Source organism: Nomascus leucogenys, chromosome 2 (genome assembly GCF_006542625.1).
Source record: "Nomascus leucogenys isolate Asia chromosome 2, Asia_NLE_v1, whole genome shotgun sequence".
Classification (NCBI taxonomy): Eukaryota; Metazoa; Chordata; class Mammalia; order Primates; family Hylobatidae; genus Nomascus; species Nomascus leucogenys.
The window spans coordinates 40,571,079-40,598,150 of record NC_044382.1 but is presented as its reverse complement, the minus strand read 5'-3'; the positions used below and the strand labels follow the sequence as shown (position 1 = coordinate 40,598,150).

Sequence of the window (27,072 nt, the reverse complement as noted above, 5' to 3'; positions counted from 1 at the left end):
AGCTCCGCCCCCTGGGTTCACACCATTCTCCTGCCTCAGCCTCCCGAGTAGCTGGGACTACAGGCGCCCGCCACTACGCCCGGCTAATTTTTTGTATATTTAGTAGAGACGGTGTTTCACCGTGTTAGCCAGGATGGTCTCGATCTCCTGACCTCGTGATCCACCCGCCTCGGCCTCCCAAAGTGCTGGGATTACAGGCGTGAGCCACTAAGACCGGCTATGATTGTGGTTTTTTGCCATTGTTTTTTAATAGCAAAAATCATAATTGCTTTTGCACCAGCCTAATAGTTATCCAAGTGATTAGTTTAAGATCATCCCCTGGTTCTGGACATTTTCAATATACCAAAAAATTATTTATATACTTACACCTTTCTATTTTTTATTTTTTACATCAAAGAGGTAATGTGATGATGCTGTAACAAGGTTTGAGGGAAGCATATCTCACACATGAGCATGAAACCAAATCATCATGCTTATGGACTACAAAAGGACCTATGCCTTTTAAACTAGACTGTCTCAACTGTGCATTAATTATGTATCTAGATATAGGATATGTGCTTGGGAAAATGTATAACTAAACTTTATGTCTTACTTCTCAAACTTAAGAAAAACATCTAGCAACATCTTACATCAGTTTTCCATTAACTAGTGTTACATCATTGTGAAAATCATACTCTAAGCCTATATTTTACCTTAATGTTATCTGCTTCATAGAATAGTTATTCCTTTAACACTTATTTTTAAGAAATAAATTTATTTTACTTGTAGTTACTTAAACCCTAGAAACAATTTTTTCAAACAGTACAAGTACAGCCTTTTACAATAAGATAGTTCATGATTTGTTCTTTGGAGGATTTTTTTTTAATAAGGTTCTTCTACAATTGGATGGTGACAAAGTTTGGGTTTGTTAGGATTATTTTTCAGCAGCCAGTCAGCTAGCCAAATCTATGGGAAAAAAAAACAACCTAAGTTAAGAAACAGTTATATATTTCCTTTCAATATATACTATATCAATTGGAAACTTAAAACAGTTTTCAAAATCACTTTAAGAAAATGACCATTAAAAATGGAAACATTTGGATTTACATTATGCAAGATTGTCAAGAATAGATCCAAACTGGAAAGAAAGAAGTAAAACTATCTCTATTCACAGATGGCATAAACCTATATGTGGAAAACCCTAAGGAATTTACAAGGAAGCCACTACAGCTAATAAATTCAGCAAAGATGTAGGTTACAATACACAAAAATCAATTGTATTTCTATACATCAGCAATGACAGTCCAAAAAAAATTTAAAAATCAATTTCATTTACAGTAGCATAAAGACAAACCAAATGCCAAGGGATAAATTTAACCCAAGAAGTGAAAGGCTTATACATTAAGAACTGTAAAACATTGCTGAAAGAAATTAAAGAATACCTAAATAAATGAGAAGACATTATTTTTCACGGATACGAAGACTTGATATTGTTAAGATGTCAATACTACCCAAAGCAATCTACAGATTCAGTGCAGCTCTTGCCAAATGTCCATCAAGCTTTTTTTGCAGAAATGGAAAGCCAATCCTCAAATTCATATGAAATTGCAAGGGGCTCTGAGGAACCAAAACAATCATGAAAAAGAATAAAGTTGGGCCGGGCGCGGTGGCTCACACCTGTAATCCTAGCACTTTGGGAGGCCAAGGTGGGTGGATCATGAGGTCAGGAGATCGAGACCATCCCGGCTAACACGGTGAAACCCCGTCTCTACTAAAAATACAAAAAATTAGCCGGGCGTGGTGGGGGGCACCTGTAGTCCCAGCTACTCAGGAGGCTGAGGCAGGAGAACGGCGTGAACCCGGGAGGCGGAGCTTGCAATGAGCCGAGATCGCGCCACTGCACCCCAGCCTGGGGGACAGAGCAAGACTCCGTCTCAAAAAAAAAAAAAAAAGAACAAAGAACAAAAGAACAAAGATGGAGGACTGACTTGTACTCTCAATTTCAAAACCTTCTACAAAGCTACAGTACTCAGCACAGTGTGGTAACGACATCCTTATGCCAGACATGCAGACCAATAGAATAGACCTGACAGTCCAGTGCTCTCTTTGGCAGCACATACACCAAAACTGGAATGATACAGAGAGATTATTAGCATGGCTCCTGTGCAAGGATGATGCACAATTTATGAAGCATTTCATATTTTAAAAAAAGAATGAGAATCCAGGAATAAACCCATGCATCTATGGTCAACAAATTTTTGACAATGGTACCAAGTCCATTCATGGAGAAAGAACAGTCTCTTCAACAGATGGTACTAGGACAATTGGATTTCCACATGCAACTGAATAAAGTTGGACCCCTATACCACACCATACACAAAAATGAACTCACAATGGACCAATGACCTAAATATAAGAGCTAAAACAATAAACATCTTAAAAGAGGCTGGGTGCAGTGACTCACACCTGTGATCCCAATACTTTTGGAGGCTGAGGTAGGAAGATCACTTGAGACCAGGAGCTCAAGACCAGCCTGGGCAACATAGGGAGACCCCATCTCTACAAAAAATTTTAAAAATTAGCTGGGTGTCGTAGTGTGCTCCTGTGGTCCCAGCTACTCCGGAGGCTGGTGCACAAGAATCACTTGAACCCAGGAGGCAGAGGTTGAAGTGAGCCGAGATGGCGCCACTGGACTCCAGCATGGGCAACAAAGACCTTGTCTCAAAAAAAAAAAAAAAAAAAAAAAAAAAAAGAAAGAAAGAAAGAAAAGAAAAAATCTTAAAAGAAAACATAAAACATAGGGGTAAATTTTCATTACCTTGGATTTGGATTTCACAATGGATTCTTAGACATGACATCAAAAGAACGAGAAATAAAAGAAAAAATAAATCAATTGGATTTCATCAAATGAAAAATGTTTATACATTAAAGGACATCATCAAGAAAGTGAAAAGACAACCTACAAAATGGAAGACAATATTTGCAAATCATATATCTAATAAGGGTTTAATATCTAGAAATATAAAGAACTTTAACTCACCAAAAAGACAACCCAGTTTAAAAATGGGCAAAGGACTTGAATTTGAATAGACATTTCTTCAAAGAAGGTATACAAATGGCCAACAAGCTCATGAAAAGATGCTCAACGTTAGTCATTAGGGAAATGCAGATCAAAACCACCGTGAGAAACCATTTTGTGTTATCTACTAGCATGGCTACAAAAAAAAAAGAAAGATAGATCGGGCGCGGTGGCTCACACCTGTAATCCCAGCACTTCGGGAGGCCAAGGCAGGCGGATCACCTGAGGTCAGGTGTTTGAGACCAGCCTGGCCAACATGAAGAAACCCTGTCTCTACTAAAAATACAAAAATTACCCGGGCGTGGTGGCATTCGCCTGTAAATCCCAGCTACTCAGGAGGCTGAGGCAGGAGAATCACTTGAATCTGGGAGGCAGAGGTTGCAGTGAGCCCAGATCGCGCCTCTGCATTCCAGCCTGGGCGACAGAGTGAGACTCCGTCTCAAAAAATAATAATAATAATAATAATTAATAAATAAAACACAGCAAGAAAATAATAAGTAATCAATGATTACACATATCTAACATGTATATAAAATACCTTCTATAAATGTTTATTTTAAAAAGGTTCTCAATATTTGCTGTATTTCATTTATTTACTTATTTATTTTTTGAAATGGAGTCTCGCTCTGTTGCCCAGGCTGGAGTGCAGTGGCACGATCTCGGCTCACTGCAAGCTCCGCCTCCTGGGTTCACGCCATTCTCCTGCTGCAGCCTCCCGAGTAGCTGGGACTACAGGCGCCCACCACCATGCCCGGCTAATTTTTTATATTTTTAGTAGAGATGGGGTTTCACCGTGTTAGCCAGGATGGTCTTGATCTCGACCTAGTGATCCACCCACCTCGGCCTCCCAAAGTGCTGGGATAACAGGCGTGAGCCACTGCACCCAGCTATATTTGCAGTATTTCAAAGGACACAATGTCTTAAACATGAAAACTACAGACAATTTATAGACAATTTTTTTTTTTTTTGAGATGGAATCTCGCTGTCACCCAGGCTGGAGTGCAGTGGCACAATCTCAGCTCACTGCAACCTCTGCCTCTGGGTTCAAGTGATTCTCCTGCCTCAGCCTCCTGAGTAGCTGGGATTACAAGCACGTGCCACTAAGCCCGGCTAATTTTTATACGTTGAGTAGAGACAGGGTTTCACCATGTTGGCCAGGCTGGTCTCAAACTCCTGACCTCCTGATCTGCCTGCCTTGGCCTCCCAAAGTGCTGAGATTACAGGTGTGAGCCACCGTGCCTGGTGACAATATTCTTAAGTGTGAATAAAAATATTTCTTACCAAAGGATCTGCTGGTTTTTGCTTACAAAGCTCTGTGAGTCCTTCAAGCAGAGTTGGCATTATATGTAAATTTAAATAGTCCTTAGCAGCTTGTCCAATTGGAATGGGCTCAACAATCACTGCAAATACAAACGTATTCTCATTGATGCAAACATAATGATTAAATACTATACAATCATTAAAAAGGCTCTTTTTAAAGAACTTTTCTCTGGTTTTTTTTTTTTTTTGAGATGGAGTCTCGCTCTTTCACCCAGGCTGGAGTGCAGTGGTACGATCTCGGCTCATTGCAGGCTCTGCCCCCCGTGGTTCACGCCATTCTCCTGCCTCAGCCTCCCGCGTAGCTGGGACTACAGGCGCCCACCACCTCGCCCGGCTAATTTTTTGTATTTTTAGTAGAGATGGGGTTTCACCGTGTTAGCCAGGATGGTCTCAATCTCCTGACCTCGTGATCCGCCCGCCTCGGCCTCCCAAAGTGCTGGGATTACAGGCGTGAGCCACCGTGCCCAGCTTCTCTGGTTTTTTGTATGTTTTTCTGAGATGGAGTCTCACTCTGTTGCCCGGGCTGGAGTGCAATGATGCAATCTCAGACCACTGCAACCTCCTCCTGGGTTCAAGTGATTCTCCCACCTCAGCCTTCCGAGTAGCTGGGACTACAGGTCCGCATCACCACACCCTGCTAACTTTTGTTTTGTATTTTTATTTATTTTTATTTTTATTATTATTTTTTATTTTTTGAGACAGAATCTCGCTCTGTTGCCCAGGCTGGAATGCAGTGGCACGATCTCAGCTCACTGCAACCTCCGACTCCTGAGTTCAAGTAATTCTCCTGCCTCAGCCTCCTAAGTAGCTGGGATTACAGGAGTGTGCCACCATGCCTGGCTAATTTTTGTACGTTGAGTAGAGACAGGGTTTCACCATGTTGGCCAGGCTGGTCTCAAACTCCTTACCTAAGGTAATCCGCCTGCCTTGGCCTCCCAAGTGCTAGGATTGCAGGCATGAGCCACCGTGCTCGGCCCTAATTTCTGTATTTTTAGTAGAGATGGGGTTTCACCACGTTGGCCACACTGGTCTTGAACTCCTAACGTCAAATAATCTGCCTGCCTCAGCCTCCCAAAGTGCTGAGATTACAGGCATGAGCCACTGCAACCAGCCTGTTTTCTTTTTTTCTTTTTTTTTTTTTTTTGAGACAGAGTTTCACTCTTGTCACCCAGGCTGGAGTGCAGTGGCACAATCTCAGTTCACTGCAATCCCATCTCCCGGGTTCAAGCGATTCTCCTGCCTCAGCCTCCTGAGTAGAACCAGCCTCAGTTTTCAGTTGGGATGTTTCTCTTATTATTTAGACATACGAGTTGTTTATATATTCTAGTTACAAGTTCTTTATATTATTTGATGATATTTTTTCCCAGTCTGTTGCCTACCTATCTTTTCATATTTTTAAAAATTTAACTTTTTTTTTTTTTTTGACACACGGTCTTGCTCCATTGCCCAGTCTGGAGTGTGGTGGTGTGAGCACAGCTCACTGCAGCCTTGAACTCCTGGGCTGAAGCATCCTCTGGCCTCAGCCTTCCAAGTAGCTGGGCCTGCAAGTGTGTGCCACCACACCCAGCTTTTTTTTTTAAGTTTTTAGAGACAGGGTGTCACTCACTATGTCACTCACGCTGGTCTCAAACTCCTGGCCTCAAGCAATCCTTCCACCTCAGCCTCCTGAATAGCTGGATTTACAGGTGCAAACCACTGCTCCCAGCTCTTTTCATATTCTTTTTTTTTTTTTTTTTTTTTTTGAGATGGAGTCTTTGTCGCCAGGCTGGAGTGCAGTGCCGCGATCTCGGCTCGCTGCAAGCTCCGCCTCCTGGGTTCACGCCATTCTCCTGCCTCAGCCTCCTGAGTAGCGGGGACTACAGGCGCCCACCACTAATTAGCCCGCCTAATTTTTTGTATTTTTTAGTAGAGACGGAGTTTCACCGTGTTAGCCAGGATGGTCTTGATCTCCTGACCTCGTGATCCGCCCGCCTCGGCCTCCCAAAGTGCTGGAATTACAGGCATGAGCCATCTCGCCCAGCCTCTTTTCACATTCTTGATGTCTTTTGAAGCACAAAAGCTTTTAATTTGATTTAGTCCAATTTATCAATATTTTCTTTTATGGATCTTGCTTTTGATGTCATTTTAAGAACTCTTTGTCCAACTCCAGTTACAAAGATTTTCTCGTTTTATTTTAGATGTTTTTACATTGAAGTCTGTGATCCATTTTGAGTTAATTTTTGGGTATGCTATGAAAAAAGGGTCTAAGTTCTTTTTGTTTTTATGTGACTCTCATGCCATCCTGGCACCATATACAGACTTTCCTCAACTTACATGGGTTACATCCCAATAAACCCATCATAAGTTGAAAATACCATTAAGTCAAAAACACATTTAATACACCTAGCCTATTGAACATCATAGCATAGCACAGCCTATTTTAAATGTGCTCAGAACACTTACATTAGCCTACAGTTGGGCAAAATCATCTAACACAAAGCAAATTTTATATAAATAACATTTTCTATATAATATACATATATTATGAGCTGGGCACAGTGGTTCACACCTGTAGTCTTAGCTCCTTGAGAGGCTGAGACAGTAGGATTACCTGAAGCCATGAGTTTGAGACCATCTGGGCAACAAAGCAAGACTCTGTCTCTTTAAAAAAAAAAAAAAAAAAAAAAAAAAGACTATATATATCTTTTTGGGGGGAGGATCTCTTGAGGCCAGGAGTTCAATACCAGTCGGGCAATATGGCAAGACCGCCTTTCTACAACAAAAAAATTCAAAAAGTAGCTAGGCACGGTGGTGTATGCCTGTAGTCTCAGCTACTCAGGAGGTTGAGGTGGGAGAATGCTTGAGCCCAGGAGGTCAGGCTGTAGTGGGCACCACTGCACTTCAGCCTGGTGACAGAGAGAGACCCTGTCTCAAAAAAAAAAAAAAAAAAAAAAAAAAAAAAACGAGCCAGGCGCGGTGGCTCACGCTTGTAATCCCAGCACTTTGGGAGGCTGAGACGGGCGGATCACGAGGTCAGGAGATCGAGACCACGGTGAAACCCTGTCTCTACTAAAAATACAAAAAATAATTAGCCGGGTGTGGTGGCGGGCACCTGTAGTCCCAGCTACTCGGAGAGGCTGAGGCAGGAGAATGGCGTGAACCCGGGAGGTGGAGCTTGCAGTGAGCCGAGATTGCGCCACTTCACTCCAGCCTGGGCGACAGAGCAAGACTCCGTCTCAAAAAAAAAAAAAAAAAAAAAAAAAAAAACCGAAACCAAAATAGAATGGTTGTATGGATACTCACCATTAATGTACACAGCTGAAAGCATCATAGTAAAGTCAAAAAACTGTAACTTGAACCATGGTAAGTTGGGGACTGTATTGGCAAGACCATCCCTTTCTCACTGAATTGTCTAGGCACCTTTGTTGAAAGTGAATTGACCATAAGTTAAAAGTTTATTCCTAGATTCTCAATTCTGTTCCAATAATCTATATGTGTATCTTTATATCACTGTCACACTGTCTTATAATTGTGGCTTTGCAGTGTTTCAAAATCATAGTGGAAGTCTTCCAACTTTGTTCTTCTTTTCCAAAATTGAGTTCTTTGCAATTTTACTGAATTTTAAACTCAGCTTGTCAATTTCTACATAAAAGTAAGCATGGACTTTTAAAAGGATTACATTAAAATTTTCTTTAATTTTTTTTTTTCTTGTAGAGATGAGGTCTCACTTTGTTGCCCAGGCTGGTCTCCTACTCCTAGACTGAGGCAATCCTCCTGCCTCAGCCTCCCAAAGTGTTGAGATTACAGGCATGAGCCACTGCACCCAACCCAAAACTGTTAATTAATTTAGAAAGAATTGCCATCTTAACAATATTGAGTCTTCCAATCCATTAATATGGAATATCTATTTATTTAGATATTTTAAAATTTCTCTCAGCAATGTTGTTTTTCAGTGTACAAGAATTGCACTTTCGTTAAATTTATGCCTAAATATGGCCGGGCGTGGTGGCTCACACCTGTAATCCCAGCACTTTGGGAAGCCAAGGCAGGTGGATCACCTGAAGTCAAGAGTTTGAGACCAGCCTTCCCAACATGGCGAAACCCTGTCTCTACTAAAAATACAAAAAATTAGCTGGGCGTGGTGCTGGGTGCCTGTAATCCCAGCTACTTGGGAGGCTGAAGCAGGAGAATCGCTTGAACCCAGGAGGCAGAGGTTGCAGTGAGCCAAGATCGGGCCACTGCACTCCAGCCTGGGTGACAAGAGCAAAACTCTGTCTCTAAAAAAAAAAAAAAAAAAAAAAAAAAATTATGCCTAAATATTATATTATTTTTAATGCCATTGTGAATGGAATTTTCCCTTTTTTACAGCTTTATTGAAGTATTATTGATGTACACAAAATTGCACACAATTAATGTATACAATTTTTTTCTCAATATGGGCAAATGTTTTATTCATATATTATATAAAGTTCATTATGCCAATTTATCAGGTACTAATTAATCATTAAACAAAAATTTTTTTAATTTTTTTTTTTTTGAGACATGGTCTTGCTCTGTTGCCCAGGCTGGAGAGCAGTGGTGCGATCTCAGTTAGTGAACCTCTGCCTCCCGGGTTCAAGCAATTCTCCTGCCTCAGCCTCCTGAGTAGCTGGGATTACAGATGCATGCCACTATGCCAGGCTAATTTTTTTTTATTTTTAGTACAGATGGGGTTTCACTATGTTGGCTAGTCTGGTCTTGAACTCCTGATCTCAAGTGATCTGCCCATGTCAGGCTCCCAAAGTGCTGGGATTACAGGCGTGAGCCACCACCCCTGGCCCCCCAAATTTTTTTTAACTTATAAGTGTACTTAAAATTTCTTTTTATTTTAAAAGCCTGTCATTCTTGCACAGGGGCCATGCTAATCTTCTCTGTATCATTCCAATTTTAGTGTATGTGCTGAAGTGAGCACAACAAATTTTTTAATAGATAAAAAATATTGTATACATTTATTGTGTACATGTTGTTTTGAAATATGTAAACACTATGGAAAGACTAAATCAAGCTAATTAACATATGCATTACCTCAAATACTTATCTTTTTTTGTGGTGAGAACACTTAAAATCTACTGTCTTAGCAATTTTCAACAACACAATACATTATTATTAACTATAGTCACCATGTTGTTATACTAGATCTCTCGAACTTATTCCTACTATCGTAGGAATAAGTATCCTTTGATCAACATTTCCATCCCCTACTCTCTCTTGCAAGCTCCTAGTGGCCACCATTCTACTCTCTGAGTTCAAGATTTTTTAGATTCCACATATAAGTGAGATCATGTGGTATTTGTCTTTCTGTGCCTGGCTTATTTCACTTAATATAATGTCCTCCAGGTTCCTCCATGTTGTCAAAAATGACAGAATCTCTTCCTTTTTAAGGCTGAATAGTATTACATTGTGTATATATACCACATTTTCTTTATCCATTAACCCACTGATGGGACACTTAGGTTGATTCCATATCTTGGTTATTGTGAATAATGCCGCAATGAACATTATTGTGGTTCATTGGTGCAGGTATCTTTTCAAGATCCTGATTCAATTCTTTCAGATATATATATCCAGCAGTGGGATTGTTAGATCATGTAACAGTTTTATTTTTAGTTTCTTGAGGAACTTCCATACTGTCTTCCACAGTGGTGGCACCATTTTAAATCCCCACCAGATGTGTACAAGCGTTCCAATTTCTCTATATGCTTGCCAATATTTACCTTTTTTTCTTTTGATAATAGCCATCCTAACGTGTGAAGTGATATCTTGCCGTGGTTTTGATCTGTATTTCCCTGATGATTAGTGATTTTGAGCACCTTTTTTTTTTTTGAGATGGAGTCTTGCTCTTGTTGCCCAGGCTGGGGTGCAATGGCACAATCTTGGCTCACTGCAACCTCCACCTCCTGGGTTCAAGTGGTTCTCCTGCCTCAGCCTCCTGAGTAGCTGGGATTATAGGCACGTGCTACCACACATGGCTAATTTTTTGTATTGTTTTAGTAGAGACGGGGCTTCACTTTGTTGACCAGTTTGGTCTTGAATTCCTGACCTCAGGTGATCTGCCAGCCTCGGCCTCCCAAAGTGCTGGGATTATAGGCGTGAGCCACCACACCCGGCCTTAAGCACCTTTTCATATACTTGTTGGTTATTTGTATGTCTTCTTTAGAAAAATGTCTATTCAAGTCCTTTGCCCATTTTTTAATTGGGTTATTTAGGGGTTTTTTTGGATATTGATTTGTAAGAGTTCCTTATATATTTTAGACATTAACCCCTTATCAGATATATGGTTTGCAAATATTTTCTTCCCTGGAATTGTTTTCTTAATTTCATTAGTGACTTACTCATTTATTTATTTATTGAGAAGGTCTCACTCTGTCACCCAAGTGAAGTACAGCAGCGCAAATGCAGCTCACTGTGGCCTCAACCTGCTGGGCTCAAGTGAATCTCCCACCTCAGCCTCCCAAGTAGCTGTGACCACAGGTGTACACCACCACCCCCAGCTAATTTTTTGTATTTTTGGTAGAGACAGTGTCTTGCCATATTGCCCAGGCTGCTCTCAAACTTCTGGGCTCAAGCAATCCTCCTGCCTCTGCCTTCCAAAGTGTTGGAATTACAAGTGTGAGCCACCATGCCAGGCTAGGGCTGAATAAATTAATGAGAGAATAAAAAGAGTGTTTTCATGTTTCTTACATGGATGAACTTTAAGTCTTTAAGTTTTCTCTCATCCTTGTTTTATTTATTTGTTCGTTTGTTTGTTTGAGACAGGGTCTCACTCTGTTGTCCCGGCTGGAGCACTCTGGTGCCATCACAGCTCAAACAGCCTTAACCTCCTAGGCTCCAGTGATCCTCCCACTTCAGCCTCCAGAGTAGCTAGGACTACAGACATGGGCCATCATGCCCAGCTAATTTTTTATTTTTTGTAGTGATGAGATCTTGCTACATTGCCCAGGCTGGTCTCCAACTCCTGGACTCAAGTGATTCTCCCGCCTCAGCCTCACAAAGTGTTGGAATCACGGGTGTGCGCCACCACACCCAGCCTGTATATTTATTTTCAAATAGAATTATTTTGATAGCAGGGATATCTTCTTATTCATCTTTGCATTTATGGCAAATAATAGGCAACTTAATAAATTTGTTGAAGAAATGGAATACAGCAAAACTTTGAATTAGCCATTTCTATTAAAAGGGAAAGGAAACCAGCCTGGGTAATGTAGTGAGACCCCATCTCCATAAAAAAATTTAAAAACTAGCCGAGCATGGTGGTACACACCTGTAGTCCCAGCTACTCAAGAGGCTGAGGTAGGAGGATTGCTTGAGGACAAGAGTTTAAGGTTGTAGTGAGCTATGATTGCACTATTGCATTTCATCTGGAGTGACATGGAGAGACCCTGTGACCACCCCCCAGAAAAAAGGGAAAAAAGAGAGCATTACTTTTTTCTTTTCTTTTCTCTTTTTTGAGACAGTCTCACTCTGTCGCCCAGGCTGGAGTACAGTGGTACAATCTCGGCTCACTGTAACCTCTGCCTCCCAGGTTCAAGCAATTCTCCTGCCTCAGCCTTCTGAGTAGCTGAGATTACAAGCGTGCGCCACCACGCCTGGCTAATTTTGTATTTTTAGTAGAGACAGGGTTTTACCACGCTGGCCAGGCTGGTCTTGAACTCCCAACTTCAAGTGATCCCTCCGCCTCAGCTTCCCAAAGTGCTGTGATTACGGGTATGAGCCACCGCGTCCAGCCAGCCAAGGGTTAAGAACATGTCTCTGAATATCTTGATAACTTGCTTGAGTGAATCATCGTATAAAGTTTTGCACATAGTTGTTCATCAACTGCTAAGTAAGAGACGCTCATACCACAAACTGAGTACTTGCTCCAAAGAACTTCACTGCAAAAGATCTGCAATGTGCTAAGTAATTAATGATTTTATATTTATCCTACAACTTGCTGCTTCTCACATGTCTAACTATATCTCTAAACTCATGCCTAGAGGATTAATTTAATGAGTAAAATCAAAGGCAGTTTGCCCAGTTGGCTGGGCACAGTGGCTCATACCTGTAATCCCAACACTTTGGAAGGCAGGTGGGAGTATTGCTTGAGCCCAAGAGTTCGAGACTGGCCTGGGAAACACGGCAAAATTCTGTTTCTACAAAAAACGTGAAAAACTAGCCGGATGTGGTGGTGCATGCCTGGGGTTCCAGCTACTCCAAAGGCTGAGGTGGGAAGATAAAGTCTGCGAGGTCAAGGCTGCAGTGAGCTGTGATTGTGCTACTGCACTCTGGCCTGGGCAACAGAGTGAGACTCTATCTAAAAAAAAAAAAAAAAAGAAAGAAAGAAAAAAAGAAGAAAGAAAGAAAGAAAGAAAGAAAGAAAGAAAGAAAGAAAGAAAGAAAGAAAGAAGAAAGAAAGAGAAAAGAAAGAAAATTACAGTTTAGGAATATAATCCCATGAGTAAGAAGAGCTTCCAAATATACCTTCTATTTAAGATAAAATGAATTTTTATTCTGTTTTATTTAAAAGCTAAAGAGAAGTCAGGCATGATGGTTCATGCCTATAATCCCGACATTTTGGGAGGTAGAGGCAGCAGTATTGCTTGAGCCCAGGAGTTCAAGACCAGCCTGGGCAACGTAGTGAGATTTCATGTCTATAGAAAATATAAAAATTAGCCGGGCGTGGTGATATGCGCCTGTGGTTCCAGCTACTCAAAGGCTGAGGCAGGAGGATCACTTGAGCCCAGAAGGTCAAGGCTGCCGTGAGTCGTGATCATGCTACTGCACTCCAGCCTGGGTGACAGAGTAAGACTCCATCTGAAATAGATAAATAAATAATAAAAGCTAACAAGCCAAAGTCTAATTCACTTGTAAGACTAATATAAAGTGCTACCACATTAAAAAGACCTCTCGCTGGGCACTGTAGCTCACTCCTGTAATCCCAGTGTTTTGGGAGGTTGAGGCAGGAGGACTGCTTTGAGAAAAAATATATATTTTTAAAAGTAGTTTTTGTTTGCTTGTTTAAGAATCAGGGACTTTTCAGACTGTACAGAAAGGAGGGAAGCAGGTCTTCCCCTGGGAGGATGACTGAAAGGCCAGTGGAGAAAAGTTGTCAGCCCATTGTCAGGTCAGCATCAGGCCATTACCAAGCCTGCTGGCACTAAAAAGTAACAGATTAAGTATTCAAAATGTGAAATTTATTTATTTTCAATTCAGAAATTTAAACAACAGTGATACTGTTGTATCACATCAGTTATTCAAAACATGTGAAATCTCCAAAAAAAAGAAAAAATATATATCAGGAACTTTTAAATCTCCAAGACACTTTTCAGTTTTATTTGAATGAATCTCCAGTGGAAAATACTGAGGAACAGATTTAAATGACTTAGGGAAAAATAAGTCATAACAGGAAAAATAACATACTAAAAAAAATTCAAAATTTTGCTCAATGCTTTGCATTTTTTTCCTTATAATAAAAATCACCAAATTTTATTTCTGCTCTAAAAATATTAAAAACAAACCAAAAACTTCAGTGTTCTTCCTCGTATGTCCACTTCTCAAAGGTTTACAACTTCTCTAACAGTAACGAAACAAAAAAAGGGACTAGTTATGGCCGGGCACAGTGGCTCACGCTTGTAATCCCAGCACTTTGGGAGGCCAAGGCGGGCGGATCACGAGGTCAGGAGATCGAGACCACGGTGAAACCCCGTCTCTACTAAAAAATACAAAAAAATTAGCCGGGCGTAGTGGCGGGCGCCTGTAGTCCCAGCTACTCGGAGAGGCTGAGGCAGGAGAATGGCGTGAACCTGGGAGGCGGAGCTTGCAGTGAGCCGAGATTGTGCCACTGTACTCCAGCCTGGGCGACAGAGCAGGACTCTGTCTCAAAAAAAAAAAAAAAGGGACTAGTTATTAATTTTTCAATTGCATGAGACTTTGTTAAGCAAACAGTAAATTGTTAGAGAAGACGGTAAATCAAATGTAGTTTCCTAGAGAGATTATTTTTCTCATATGTCACAAACTCTACTGAACCTTTCAGCATAACTAGAAAGAACTGTAACACAGAAGAATATGTCTAATGTAAGAGAAAAGAAAGAAAAAAAAATTAAGCTGGGTGTGGTGGCTCACACCTGCAATCCCAGCACTTTGAGAGGCCAAGGCAGGCAGATTACTTGAGCACAGGCATTTGAGAGTATGCTGGGCAACATGGAGAGACCCCATCTCTCCAAAAGATAAAAGAAAATTAGCTGGGCATGGTGGCATGCACCTATAGTCTCAGCTATCCGGGAGGCTAAAGTGGGAGGATCACCGGAGCCCAGGAGTTTGAGGCTGCAGTGAACCAAGATTGTGCCACTGCACTTCAGCGTGGGCGACAGTGAGACACTGTCTTAAATTTTTTTTAATGTTAAAAATAGATAAATAAATAAAAATTAAACACTTCTCAAAAGACTCCCTAAAGGGCACAATTTAGTTGTTAGGGAAATGTCAAGTTTTCCATTTGTGGCTTCAAGTTTTTAAGTAACTACAACTTGAAAACATAACAAAATATACTGGAAAAAAAATTCTTTTATCTTCCTTCCCAGTTATATCCGCAAAATAAAAGAAAAAGCAAACAATAGCCGGGCACGGTGGCTCATGCTTGTAATCCCTGCACTTTGGGAGGCCGAGGCGGGCGGATCATAAGGTCAGGAGATCGAGACCACGGTGAAACCCTGTCTCTACTAAAAATACAAAAAATTAGCCGGGCGTGGTGGCGGGCGCCTGTAGTCCCAGCTACTTGGAGAGGCTGAGGCAGGAGAATGGCATGAACCCAGGAGGCAGAGCTTGCAGTGAGCCGAGATCGCGCCACTGCACTCCAGCCTGGGTGACAGAGCGAGACTCTGTCTCAAAAAAAAAAAAAAAAAAAAAAAAAAAGAAAGAAAGAAAAAGCAAACAATAAGGAGATGCAGTTGACAAGTTAGTCATCTGTAACTCACCTTCAGGAAACATAAAACGTATCTCTCTTTCCGCAGCAGCAAAGTCATTACTCCCATGAAGTGCATTCCTTAGGTCATCTGTGCCATAAATTGCCCTCAGACTAAAAACAAGTTAGAGATGACGTCCATTCAATCTAACGTCTATTCCTTACTTTATATGCATGCATTCCACTTAAGAATTTTACAAAAGCATTGCCACTTCTTACATATGAAAGCCTCACAATTTATGTCAAATTTAAGCTTAAATTTAAGCTTATCTATCTAGATAAGGATCAAATATATTTACGTCTGCAGGAGGAATACACTGGGAAAACAGGAGTTCTCTGGATAAAAACGTGGTGTTGTTTTGTGAGAAGTAAAAAAGCAATGCACATTCAAAAGTGCAAGAACTCAATATCTTCTTGTTTCCATACATTAGCAATAATGCTGAAAATTTGAATTTCTGTTCCTGTATTACCATTATTCTTTTAAAATACCATCCCAATTTTTCCATCTAAAAATCCTACTTCAGTGGCAGTTTAAAGGTTGAGAGAATAAGGGTAATCAACTATAAATCAGACATTCTCTGTTGCTTTTTCTGGTAGTTAGTATTAAAATAGGCATTTAACACTTTAAAATGTAAAATGGACCCCCCAGGCCCCGCCCCCCCAAAAAAAGCTGATTTTGGAAAACTTCCAGATAAAAAAAAAATTCCCATTACAATGAAATCAGATTTTTTTTTCATTTTCACAGATGGATTCCATTCCCTGCCATCCCCCCAACCCTGAAAATTACCTGTCTGGATGTGTCTCCTTCGCTACTAAGCTATTATTTGGTCCCAAAAGTTCTAACCAATAAGAGATGGCTTTATGTCTAGCTAATATCATGGCGACAAGTGGTCCAGAACTCATGTAAGCTGTTAAATTGGGGAAAAACATTTTTCCATACTGTTCCACATAAAAGTTACTACATTGCTCAGGGCTGAGGTGTAGTTTTCTTCTCTATAAAAGACACAAAGTCAACAAAAGCATTTAAAATGACAGTTTCAATGATAGCTCATTAAAATCATTAGTAACTTGAAACTAGTACCAATCTGATTATAACTTCGAGGTTTATCTTTGTATTATGAAGAAAGAAAAGGATATAATTAAATGTATGCTGTAAATAAGATAGTAAGAAGAATTACTTAGCCTACTTAAGAAAAATTATGGCCGGGTGCAGTGGCTCATGCCTGTAGTCCTAGTACTTTGGGAGGCCGAGGTCGGTGGATTGCCTGAGCTCAGGAGTTCGAGACCAGCCTGGGCAACATGGTGAAACCCCATCTCTACTAAAATTCAAAAAATTAGCGGGGCGGGCGGCATGTGCCTGTAGTCCCAGCTACTCGGGAGGCTGAGGCAGAAGATTTGCTTGAACCCAGGAGGCAGAGGTTGCAGTGAGCCAAGACTGCACCACTGCACTCCAGCCCGGGCGACAGAGAAAAAGAAAAATTATTCCAGTTAGGAAGCCTCCCTCAGCATATGTTTTGTCAGTAACAAATTTATCGCATCTCCTTCTTAAAGTAAATAACACTTCAATTAACAAAACTGGACTTAAAATCATTCCAAATTCATGTTTCTCTATTTGTGTTACTATTTTGGGAGCTGGTCTCATTTTAGTACTTAGAAATAACAGCTAAGCACAGTGGCTCATGCCTGTAATCCCAGCATTTTGGGAGGCCAAGGCAGAAGGATCGCTTCAGCCAGCCAGGAGTTAGAGACCAGCCTAAGCAACACAGGAAGACTTTGTTTCTATGAAAAATTTTAGAATTAGTCGGGTGTGGTGGTGTGCACCTGTAGTCCCCACTACATTAGAGGTGGTGAGCCATCATAACACGACTGCACTCCAGTCTGGGCGATACAGCAGACCCTGTATCAAACAAACTAACAAAAAAAGTAACATGTAGTATAATGATGCAGTAAAAAAGTTTTTCATTTGAACGTGTGTATTCTTTACTCTGGTTCTGTCATAAATATCTTGATTCACTGTAACATTAAGAAAAATTAGGCCAGGCATGGTGGCTCAGTCTTGTAATCCCAACACTCTGGGAGGCCAAGACAGGCAGACCAATTGAGGTCAGGAGTTCGAGAAGAGTCTGGCCAACATAGTGAAACCCCATCTCTACTAAAAATACAAAAATTAGGCCAGGCGCGGTAGCTCACGCCTGCAATCCCAGCACTTTGGGAGGCCGAGGTGGGTGGATCACCTGAGATCAGGAGTTCCAGACTAGCCTGGCCAGCAGGGTGAAATCCCGTCTCTACTGAAAATACAAAAAATTAGCCAGGTGTGGTGGCACGCACCTGTAGTCCCAGCTACTCGGGAGGCTGAGGCAGGCCAACAGCTTGAACCCGGGAGGCAGAAGTTGCAGGGAGCCAAGATTGCACCTCTCCACTCCAGCCTGAGTGACAGAGCGAGACTCCGTCTAAAAAAAAGAAAAAAGAAAAATTAGGCTGGGTGTGGTGGCTCATTCCTGTAATCCCAGCACTTTGAGAGGACAAGGCAGGTGGATCACCTGAGGTCAGGAGTTTGAGACCAGCCTAGCCAACACGGTGAAACCCCATCTCTACTAAAAATACAAAAATTAGGCTAGGCGCAGTGACTCACGCCTGTAATCCCTGCACTTTGGGAGGCTGAGGTGGGTGGATCACCTGAGGTTGGGAGTTCAAGACCAGCCTGGCCAACATGATGAAACCCCGTCTCTACTAAAAAAAAAAAATACAAAAAATTAGCCAGCCATGGTGGCAGGCACCTGTAATCCCAGGTGCTCGGGAGGCTGAGGCAGGAGAATCACTTGAACCTGGGAGGGAGAGGTTGCAGTGAGCTGAGATCTTGCCACCGCACTCCAGCCTGGGCAACAAGAGTGAAACTCCATCAAAATAAATAAATAAATACAAAAATTAGCCAGGCATGGTGGTGCATGTCTGTAATCCCAGCTACTCAGGAGGCTGAAGCATGAGAATTGCTTGAACCCAGGAGGCAGAAGTTGTGGTGAGCCAAGATTGAGATAGTGCCATTGCACTCCAGCCTGGGTAACAGAATGAGATTCTGTCTAAAAAAAAAAAAAAAATTAGATGCTAGTATGTTTCTCAGTCTGAAAGACTATGAAACACTCTGGACAAATAGATGTTATTTCCTTCACAAATGAGACTATAAAAATTGATCAGGTTTAAAAATCATGGTAGCTCAGTCTAATTTGAAACTCATGCTTTCTCTAGAAGCAGCTATTTTGAGTGCTTTTTTTTTTTTATTTTTCAAAACGGAGTTTTGCTCTGTCGCCCAGGCTAGAGTGCAGTGGCATGATCTTGACTCACTGCAACCTCCGCTTCCCGGATTCAAGTGATTCTCCTGCCTCAGCCTCCCAAGTAGCTGGGATTACAGGTGCCTGCCACCACTCCTGGCTAATTTTTGTATTTTTAGTAGAGACAGGTTTTTGCCTTGTTGGCCAGGCTGGTCTTGAACTCCTGACCTCAGGTGATCTGCCCACCTTGGCCTCCCAAAGTGCTGGGATTACAGGCGTGAACCACAGCGCCCGGCCTTGAGAGCTTTTAAAAAATTATTTATTACTGCTGGCTGGGCTCGGTGGCTCATGCCTCTAATCCCAGCACTCTGGGAAACCGAGGCAGGCGGACTGCTCGAGCCCAGGAGTTCAACACCAGCCTGGGCAACATGAAGAAACCCCGTCTCTACAAAAAATACAAAAATTGGTGGTGCACACCTATAGTCTCAGTTAATCGGGTGGCTGAGGCACGAGAATTGCTTGAACCCAGGAGGCAGAGGTTGCAGTGAGCCGAAATCATGCCACTGCACTCCAGCCTGGGCAACAGAGTGAGACTTAGTCTCAAAAGAAAAAAAAAATTATTTATTACTGCTGTTTTATCAATTCCACTAAAGGTGGGTGAGGAGGGAAAATGCTCAAAATATAACAGAGGGATTCAAAGTAGAAATCAAAGAACCTCTGTCTGCAGTAAGGATGATGAGACATGGAGACATGTCACTAAGTGAAGGCTAAAAATCCCCATGATTATGGCAGAAATCTGTCCTTTTAAAATGTCTTAGATTTTCCTGAGAGTAAGTGTGAATTTTACCAAGTAACCCACCTCTTAAAGCCCTTTCCAAAACTCTGTGTTTCCGCAGACTTCAGAAACTTGGTAAAATTGCTTGGTTTGTAGCAAGGGACCAAACCGCCCAGAGCAAGAAGTTTAGAAACACGCTTACCTAGGTGGCACAGCTCTGCTATGAATAGGACCTGCTGGATTCTCACCAGTGAAGGGCCAGTTACTATGAAAAAGGTGCTGACATTTGTTCTCAATTTGAAATTCATATAGCGAATAAATAAAAGATGTCAGAAATTACAAGAGCACCTGATTTAGCATAATCCTCGATTCTATTATCTAAAATTAAGACATGAAACTATGATTATGCGTATTAGTGTTTTTTAGTTTTTTTTTCTTGCTGAGTTTAAAAATAAAATCTCATCTGTTGTAATGTAAGCCCTTATCTGCCACTTGCCCCGTAAAAAGCAGGGGAACCTACCTTCTGCAGGTATGCCAGCCAATGTAGCACAATTTTTAAAATTAAGGGCTCATCTTTTTTTTTTTTTTTGAGATGGAGTCTCGTCTCACTCTGTCCTCCAGGCTTGAGTGCAGTGGCGCGATCTCAGCTCACTGAGAGCTCCGCCTACCAGGTTCACGCCATTCTCCTGCCTCAGCCTCCCACGTAGCTGGGACTACAGGCGCCCGCCACCTCGCCTGGCTAATTTTTTGTATTTTTAATAGAGACGGGGTTTCACCGTGTTAGCCTGGATGGTCTCGATCTCCTGACCTCGTGATCCGCCCGCCTCGGCCTCCCAAAGTGCTGGGATTACAGGCGTGAGTCACCGCGCCTGGCCAGGTGAAATTTTTTGAAATTAGGTTGAATAGTCTACAGCCATACCACCCTGAACACGCCCGATCTCGTCTGAAATTAGGTTGAATATTTTCACAAACAGAAGCAGTGATATCAAGTACTATCAGAACAGAACTCTTAGTTTGTAACAAAGACAACACTGCCACCTACTGAAACGATATATCATTTTTTAGCTTTTCCCTTAAGTGGGACAGGAAAGCCTCAAGTTCAATGGACTCCCAAGCCTATTTTAAAAGCATACAGTGCAAAGGACAAAACTTGCATAATTTCACTTAAATGAGATAGCTTGAATAGTCAAATTCCTACAGACAGAAAGTAGAATAGTGGTTATCGGGGCTGGGGAAGAGGGAAGCAACGAGTTAGCATTAGGTAGAGTGTTTCAGTTTAAGATGAAAAGGTTCTGGCCGGGCGCTGTGGCTCACGCCTGTAATCCCAGCACTTTGGGAGGCCGAGGCGGGTGGATCACGAGGTCAGGAGATCGGGATCACGAGGTCAGGAGATCGAGACCACGGTGAAACCCCGTCTCTACTAAAAATACAAAAAATTAGCCGGGCACAGTAGCGGGTGCCTATAGTCCCAGCTACTCGGGAGGCTGAGGCAGGAGAATGGTGTGAACCCGGGAGGCGGAGCTTGCAGTGAGCCAAGATTGCGCCACTGCGCTCCAGCCTGGGCGACAGAGCGAGACTCCATCTCAAGAAAAGGTTCTAGAGATGGACAGTAGTGATGGTTGTACAACAATGTGAATGTACTTAATGCAACTGAAATGTACACTTAAAAACGGTTAAGATGGTAAATTTTATGTTATGTATATTTTACCACAATTAAAGCAAAAAATGAAGGATATACCATGGCTACCTTTGCTCTGAAAGTTACTAACTAGGGAAAGTGTCATATATATTTACATTAAATTTTTTGGTTTGTTTTTTCTGGTCTGAGTACATTGCCCAGGCAATTTCAGTTCACTGCAATCTCCGCCTCCCGGGTTCAAGTGATTCTCCAGCCTTGCCTCCTGAGTAGCTGGGATTACAGGCATGCGCCACCACGCCCAGCTAATTTTTGTTTGTTTTTTGAGATGGAGTCTTGCTCTGTTGCCCAGGCTGGAGTGCAGTGGCGAAATCTCAGCTCACCGCAACCTCCACCTCCTGGATTCAAGTGATTCTCCTGCCTCGGCCTCCCGAGTAGCTGGGATTACAGGCTCCCACCACCACGCCTGGGTAATTTTTGTGTTTTTAGTAGAAATGGGGCTTCACCATGTTGGCCAGGCTGGTCTCAAACTCCTGACCTCAGGCAATCCATCCACCTCGGCCTCTGAAAGTGCTGGGATTACAGGCATGAGCCACCGCACCCAGCCCTAATTTTGGATTTTTAGTAGAGATAAGGTTTCACCACGATGGCCAGGGTGGTCTTGAACTTTTGACCTCAGGTGATCCACCTGCCTCATCCTCCCAAAGTGCTGAGATTACAGGCGTGAGCCACCACGGCCGGCTAATTTTTAATTTATAATTAACACTAGCCACTTAATTATTAAGTTTGTCACTTTTTTTTTTTTGAGACGGAGTCTCGCTCTGTCACCCAGGCTGGAGTGCAGTGGCACGATCTCAGCTCACTGGAAGCTCCACCTCGCGGGTTCACGCCATTCTCCTGCCTCAGCCTCCCAAGTAGCTGGGACTACAGGCGCCCGCCACTGTGCCCAGCTAATTTTTTGTGGTTTTAGTAGAGACGGGGTTTCGCTTGTGGTCTCGATCTCCTGACCTCGTGATCTGCCCACCTCGGCCTCCCAAAGTGCCGGGATTACAGGCGTGAGCCACCACACCCAGCTGTCACTAAATATTTTTTAAAATACGGACTTTTTTGGCAGGGCGTAGTGGCTCACGCCTGTAATCCCAGCATTTTGGGAGGCTGAGGTGGGCAGATCACGAGGTCAGGAGATCGAGACCATCCTGGCTAACATGGTGAAACCCCGTCTCTACTAAAAACACAAAAAGTTAGCCGGGCGTGGTGGCAGGCGCCTGTAGACCCAGTTACTTAGGAGGCTGAGGCAGGAGAATGGCGTGAACCCGGGTAGCGGAGCTTGCAGTGAGCCGAGATTGTGCCACTGCACTCCAGCCTGGGCGACGAGCAAGACTCCGTGTCAAAAAAAAAAAAAAAAAAAAAAGGATTTTTTTTTCTTTTTCAAGACAGAGTCTCACTCTGTCACCCAGGCTGGAGTGCAATGGCGCAACCTTGACTCACTGAAACCTCTGCCTCCCGGGTTCAAGCAATTCTCCTGCCCCAGCCTCCCCAGTAGCTGAGATTACAGGCACATGCCACCACACCCAGGTAATTTTCGTATTTTTAGTAGAGACGGGGTTTCACCATGTTGGTCAGGCTGGTCTCCAACTCCTGACCTCAGGTGATCCACCCGCCTTGGCCTCCCAAAGTGCTGGGATTACAGGCATGAGCCACTGCACCTGGGCAAAATATGGACTTTTAAAAACTTAAATGGGACGCCTTTATCTGTATACTTCATTTATTTTTTCTAAAGTTAATGGGTAATATAATTACAGGATTCAAAAATTCAAAGCAATACAAAAAGGTACATACTGAAAAATCTTATTCCTATCCATGTCCTAATCTACTCAGTTCTTCCTTGCCCTCAATAGGCAACCCTTTTTAAATGTTTATTTCCCCAGAATTTCGTTTTTCAAATATTGGCAAACGTGAATATATTACTTTGTCTCTATCACAAAAGGTTGGTACACATGATTTTGCTTTTTTTGCTATTTTGTTCTTTTTGTTACACACTTTGCTTTCTTCCATAACAGTACAGACAGGTTCCTCATTCTTCTATTTACAATTAGGTGCATATTATGCAATTTGGTGGGTTTTCCAGAGTTTATTTAGTCCTGTCTCCCAATCTCCCAATTTGGGTTATTTTCAATCTTTTGTTGGTAAGTAAACAATGCTGCAAAAAATAACCTGCATATATATAACTTCATATTAATACAGGCACTTACTGATAGGACTAAACAGGGCTCTATGCATGACAGGTAGTAAGAGCACAAGGAATTCTATAGGACAGATTTCCAAGAGCAGAACTGCTGGATCAAATGGTAAGTCCATCTGTTGTATTGGTAGATAACTGCCAGATTCCCTTTGATACGGGTTGTGCCATTTACTTTTATATTTTTGCCAAATGGAATCTCAGTGTAGTTTTAACTTGCTTTTTTTCCCACCTAAAGATTGAGCATCTTTTCATATATTTAAAAAATGTTTTTCTTTTTCTGTGACCATCCATCTGTTCTGCCCATTTTTCTACTGATTTATTTTTATCTTTTTTCTAGGAGCTCTTTATGTATTAGGAAGACAAGCCCTTTGTCTATGACTTGCAAGTCTTTTTCCCAAGTTTGTTGTGTTTTGACTTTGCTTATGATGTTTATTTCATTGTGCAGAATTTTTTTGTTTATATAATCTTTTTTAAAATTTTTTAATTTCTTTTTTGAGACAGTTTCGTTTTTGTTGCCCAGGCTGGAGTACAATGGCACAATCTCAGCTCACCGCAACCTCCGCCTCCCAGGTTCAAGCGATTCTCCTGCCTCAGCCTCCTGAGTAGCTGGGATTACAGGCATGCGCCACCATGCCTGGCTAATTTTCTATTTTTTAGTAGAGATGGGGTTTCTCCATGTTGGTCAGGCTGGTCTCGAACTCCCGACCTCAGGTGATCCACTCGCCTTGGCCTCCCAAAGTGCTGGGATTACAGGCATGAGCCACCATGCCTGGCCTTGTTTATATAATCTTATCAATCTTTTCTTCCATGGCTCCTAGACCTTAAGTCATTTAAAAAAAAAAAAAAAAGGGTGTCCTACTCCAACAACAAAATAAATCCATTAACTTTTCTTCCTGAACTTACATGGTTTAATTTTTTTAATATGTAGATCTCAGGTTTATTTGGAGTTTATCCTGGTATATAATACTTGATCCAACTTTTTCAGTGGCTACCAGTTTTCCTAACATTTACTAAAAAGTTACTTACCTGAGTCTTCAATCATATTAAATACTTCCTAACACTTTCTTGTACCATCCCTACTCTCGGACTCCACCTGTCCTTCAAAGCTCAACTGAAGTTCTGTATCTTTTCTGAAGATTGATATTTTCTCTTTATTTATGTATTTATTTTTTGAGACAGATCTCCCTCTATTGCCCAGGCTGGAGTACAATGGCATAGTCTTGGCTCACTGCAACCTCTGCCTCCTGAGTTCAAGTGATTCTCCTGCCTCAGCTTCCCAAGTAGCTGGGACTACAGGTGCACGCCACCACGCCCAGCTAATTTTTGTATTTTTCATAGAGATGGGGTTTCACCATATTGTCCAGGCTGGTCTCAAACTCCTGACCTTATGATCCACACATCTCAGCCTCCCAAAGTGCTGGGATTACAGGTGTGAGCCACTGTACCCAGCCATTTTCTCTTTATTTTATTTTATTTATTTATTTATTTATTTATTTATTTATTTATTTATTTTTGAGACGGAGTCTCGCTCTGTCACCCAGGCTGGAGTGCAGTGGCGCAGTCTCGGCTCACTGCAAATTCCACCTCCCGGGTTCATGCCATTCTCCTGCCTCAGCCTCTCCGAGTAGCTGGGACTACAGGCGCCCGCCACCACGCCCAGCTAATTTTTTTGTATTTTTAGTAGAGACGGGGTTTCACCGTGGTCTCGATCTCCTGACCTCATGATCCACCCGCCTCGGCCTCCCAAAGTGCTGGGATTGCAAGCGTGAGCCACCACGCCCGGCCCCATTTTCTCTTTATTTTTAAAAATACTGACTGAATAAGCAATATGACACTGTATAAATGGGAGAAAATAAAAAATTGGAAATTCCAATAAGAATACTATAAAAGAGGCTGGGTGCAGTGGCTCACACCTGTAATCCCAGCACTTTGGGAGGCCGAGGCGGGTGGATCACGAGGTCAGGAGTTCAAGACCACCCTGGCCAACATGGTAAAACCCCATCTCTACTAAAAATACAAACATTAGCTGGGCATGGTGGTGCATGTCTGTAATCCCAGCTATTCAGGAGGCTGAGGCAGAATTGCTTGAACCGGGACCCGGGAGGCAGAGGTTGCAGTGAGCTGAGATTGTACCACTGCACTCCAGCCTGGGCTATAGAGGGAGACTCTGTCCCAAAAAAAAAAAAAAAAAAAAAAAAACTATGAAAGAGGAAGATTAAAAATATTCAATTCTATTTGATTATCCTTAACAATGCTATTTATATTCATTTTCAAACCCCTAAAATGACAATGTTTACTAATTGCAGAACAAACATAAGGCTTAAAACATGAAATGTTTGCAATAACTGAAAAAAATACCAATAGCCTAAAATTCTATCAATAGAAGATCAAGTAAATAAATTGTAGTTCTAATACACAGGGAAATATTACACAGAAATTAGGAAGAGTGAGATCAATTCAGATGTAATGATCTGGAATCCTATCTGAGGGACTCTGTAAAGGGGGTCAAGGGAAAGGGACTGTTCTGTTTTATGGCGGGAAAATGTTTATAAATGCATAGAAAACTCCTGGAAGAACAGAAAGTGTTAAGTGGTTGCCTCTCTCTGGAGCCTGGGACTTGGGGTGGGAGAGTACAGGTGAAGGAAGAGTCCATTTTATTTCTCATTTTATATCCTTTTAAAAACTATCACATATAACTTTTATACTTAGAAGAATAAACTTAAATTTAATGCTGAACACTAAGGGTTTAAATGGGTAGGCACATTTACATAAGCATTTCTTTTTAAGGGCAGAGAGGAAAAAAGCATGAATCATCATACCCAGAAGTTACCTGAACAATGGTGAATCCGGATCTAAGAATAATATCTTGTATCTCCTCTTCTTTGTCAACAATATCTGGTTTGATAATGGCCAGAGTTTTTTCTACATATATCTGAGGTGGAGGCATTGATATCTCCATTATGGTTTTCAGGGCACAAATGGAGAGTTTCTTAACAGGTATCAACTGCAATGACATGCATTTCCCCCCACCCCCATCGCAAATTCAATGTAATTATGATTAAGAATAGCAATAGTAGGTATTTGATTTTATTAACTGATGAAGGTAGAAACTACCATGTTTTTCTATATACAGGGTCTCAATAATAGGATTCCTACTATGTCCAAATCGAGCCCCGGCTTTTCGTACACGCTGTCACCAAGGCAGGAAGGACTATGGGCTCACATGACCAGAGGCCAAGGGGCGACCCGAAGGCCTGGAACCAGCAACAGCCCCAGGCAGCAGAGGGCGGTGGGGCGGGTGGTGCGGGCTCGAGGGGGCGGTAGGGCGGGCGGTGGGGGCTCGAGGGGGCGGTGGCTGGTGGGCAACCACACACCACTACAGCGGCGGGTGAGCGGCCTCGGCCAGCTGCCTCTGTGAAGCGACTCTGTACCGCAGGGACCTCTCTGTGCATAGGGTCAGGCTAATTGGAAAGCAGGGCCTCTGGGTCCGCGGGGACTTTCCGGGTTGCACCTGCAAATTCTGAATTTGACCCTCTCTAAGTACTCACCTCAGCGGCCGTCCTCATATGCTACAACTTGTTGCTAGGAGACCTGAAGCCCCAGCGTGGGGACGGTGGCTGCAGAGAGCCAATCCCAGCAAGGAGCCTTGCAGCTTCTGGCCAGTTCGCTTTAATCAAAGGGAGCCAGCCAGTCACTTTTATTCTCCTTGTGACTCTTAGAGCACTAGATGTTTTCTGACATTTGACTCATAATTTATCTTATTTCATCCTTCTGCCAGTTTGAAGGATGCTTCAATTATCCCTACTCTATAAATGATAAGAACG

General features: G+C 42.2%; 1 protein-coding gene, 2 non-coding genes and 1 pseudogene across 4 annotated transcripts; 1 reads left to right on the top strand and 3 right to left on the bottom strand.

Annotated features, from left to right (window-relative positions):
• Positions 1-362: 362 nt before the first annotated feature.
• NME5 (NME/NM23 family member 5) lies at positions 363-26,844 on the bottom strand. Of its 2 annotated transcripts, XM_012504872.2 has the most exons (6): positions 26,797-26,844; positions 26,079-26,180; positions 16,117-16,322; positions 15,343-15,443; positions 4,340-4,458; positions 735-945 (listed from the first exon to the last, which is right to left on the bottom strand). In XM_012504872.2, the coding sequence occupies exons 1-6, from the start codon at positions 26,812-26,814 to the stop codon at positions 862-864; spliced, it is 630 nt and encodes a 209-aa protein (XP_012360326.1). In that variant the 5' UTR covers positions 26,815-26,844; the 3' UTR covers positions 735-861. The 2 variants fall into 2 exon arrangements, with proteins under 2 accessions (XP_003266479.2, XP_012360326.1); XM_003266431.4 differs by lacking the exon at positions 26,797-26,844 and having other exon boundaries at positions 363-945; positions 26,079-26,530.
• LOC115832023 lies at positions 390-492 on the bottom strand. The gene has a single exon (XR_004027499.1). It is a non-coding gene; the product is annotated as a small nucleolar RNA U13 (small nucleolar RNA).
• On the top strand, positions 2,077-2,184 carry LOC115831821. The gene has a single exon (XR_004027310.1). It is a non-coding gene; the product is annotated as a U6 spliceosomal RNA (small nuclear RNA).
• On the bottom strand, positions 9,208-9,308 carry LOC115831779 (annotated as a pseudogene).
• Positions 26,845-27,072: the final 228 nt, after the last annotated feature.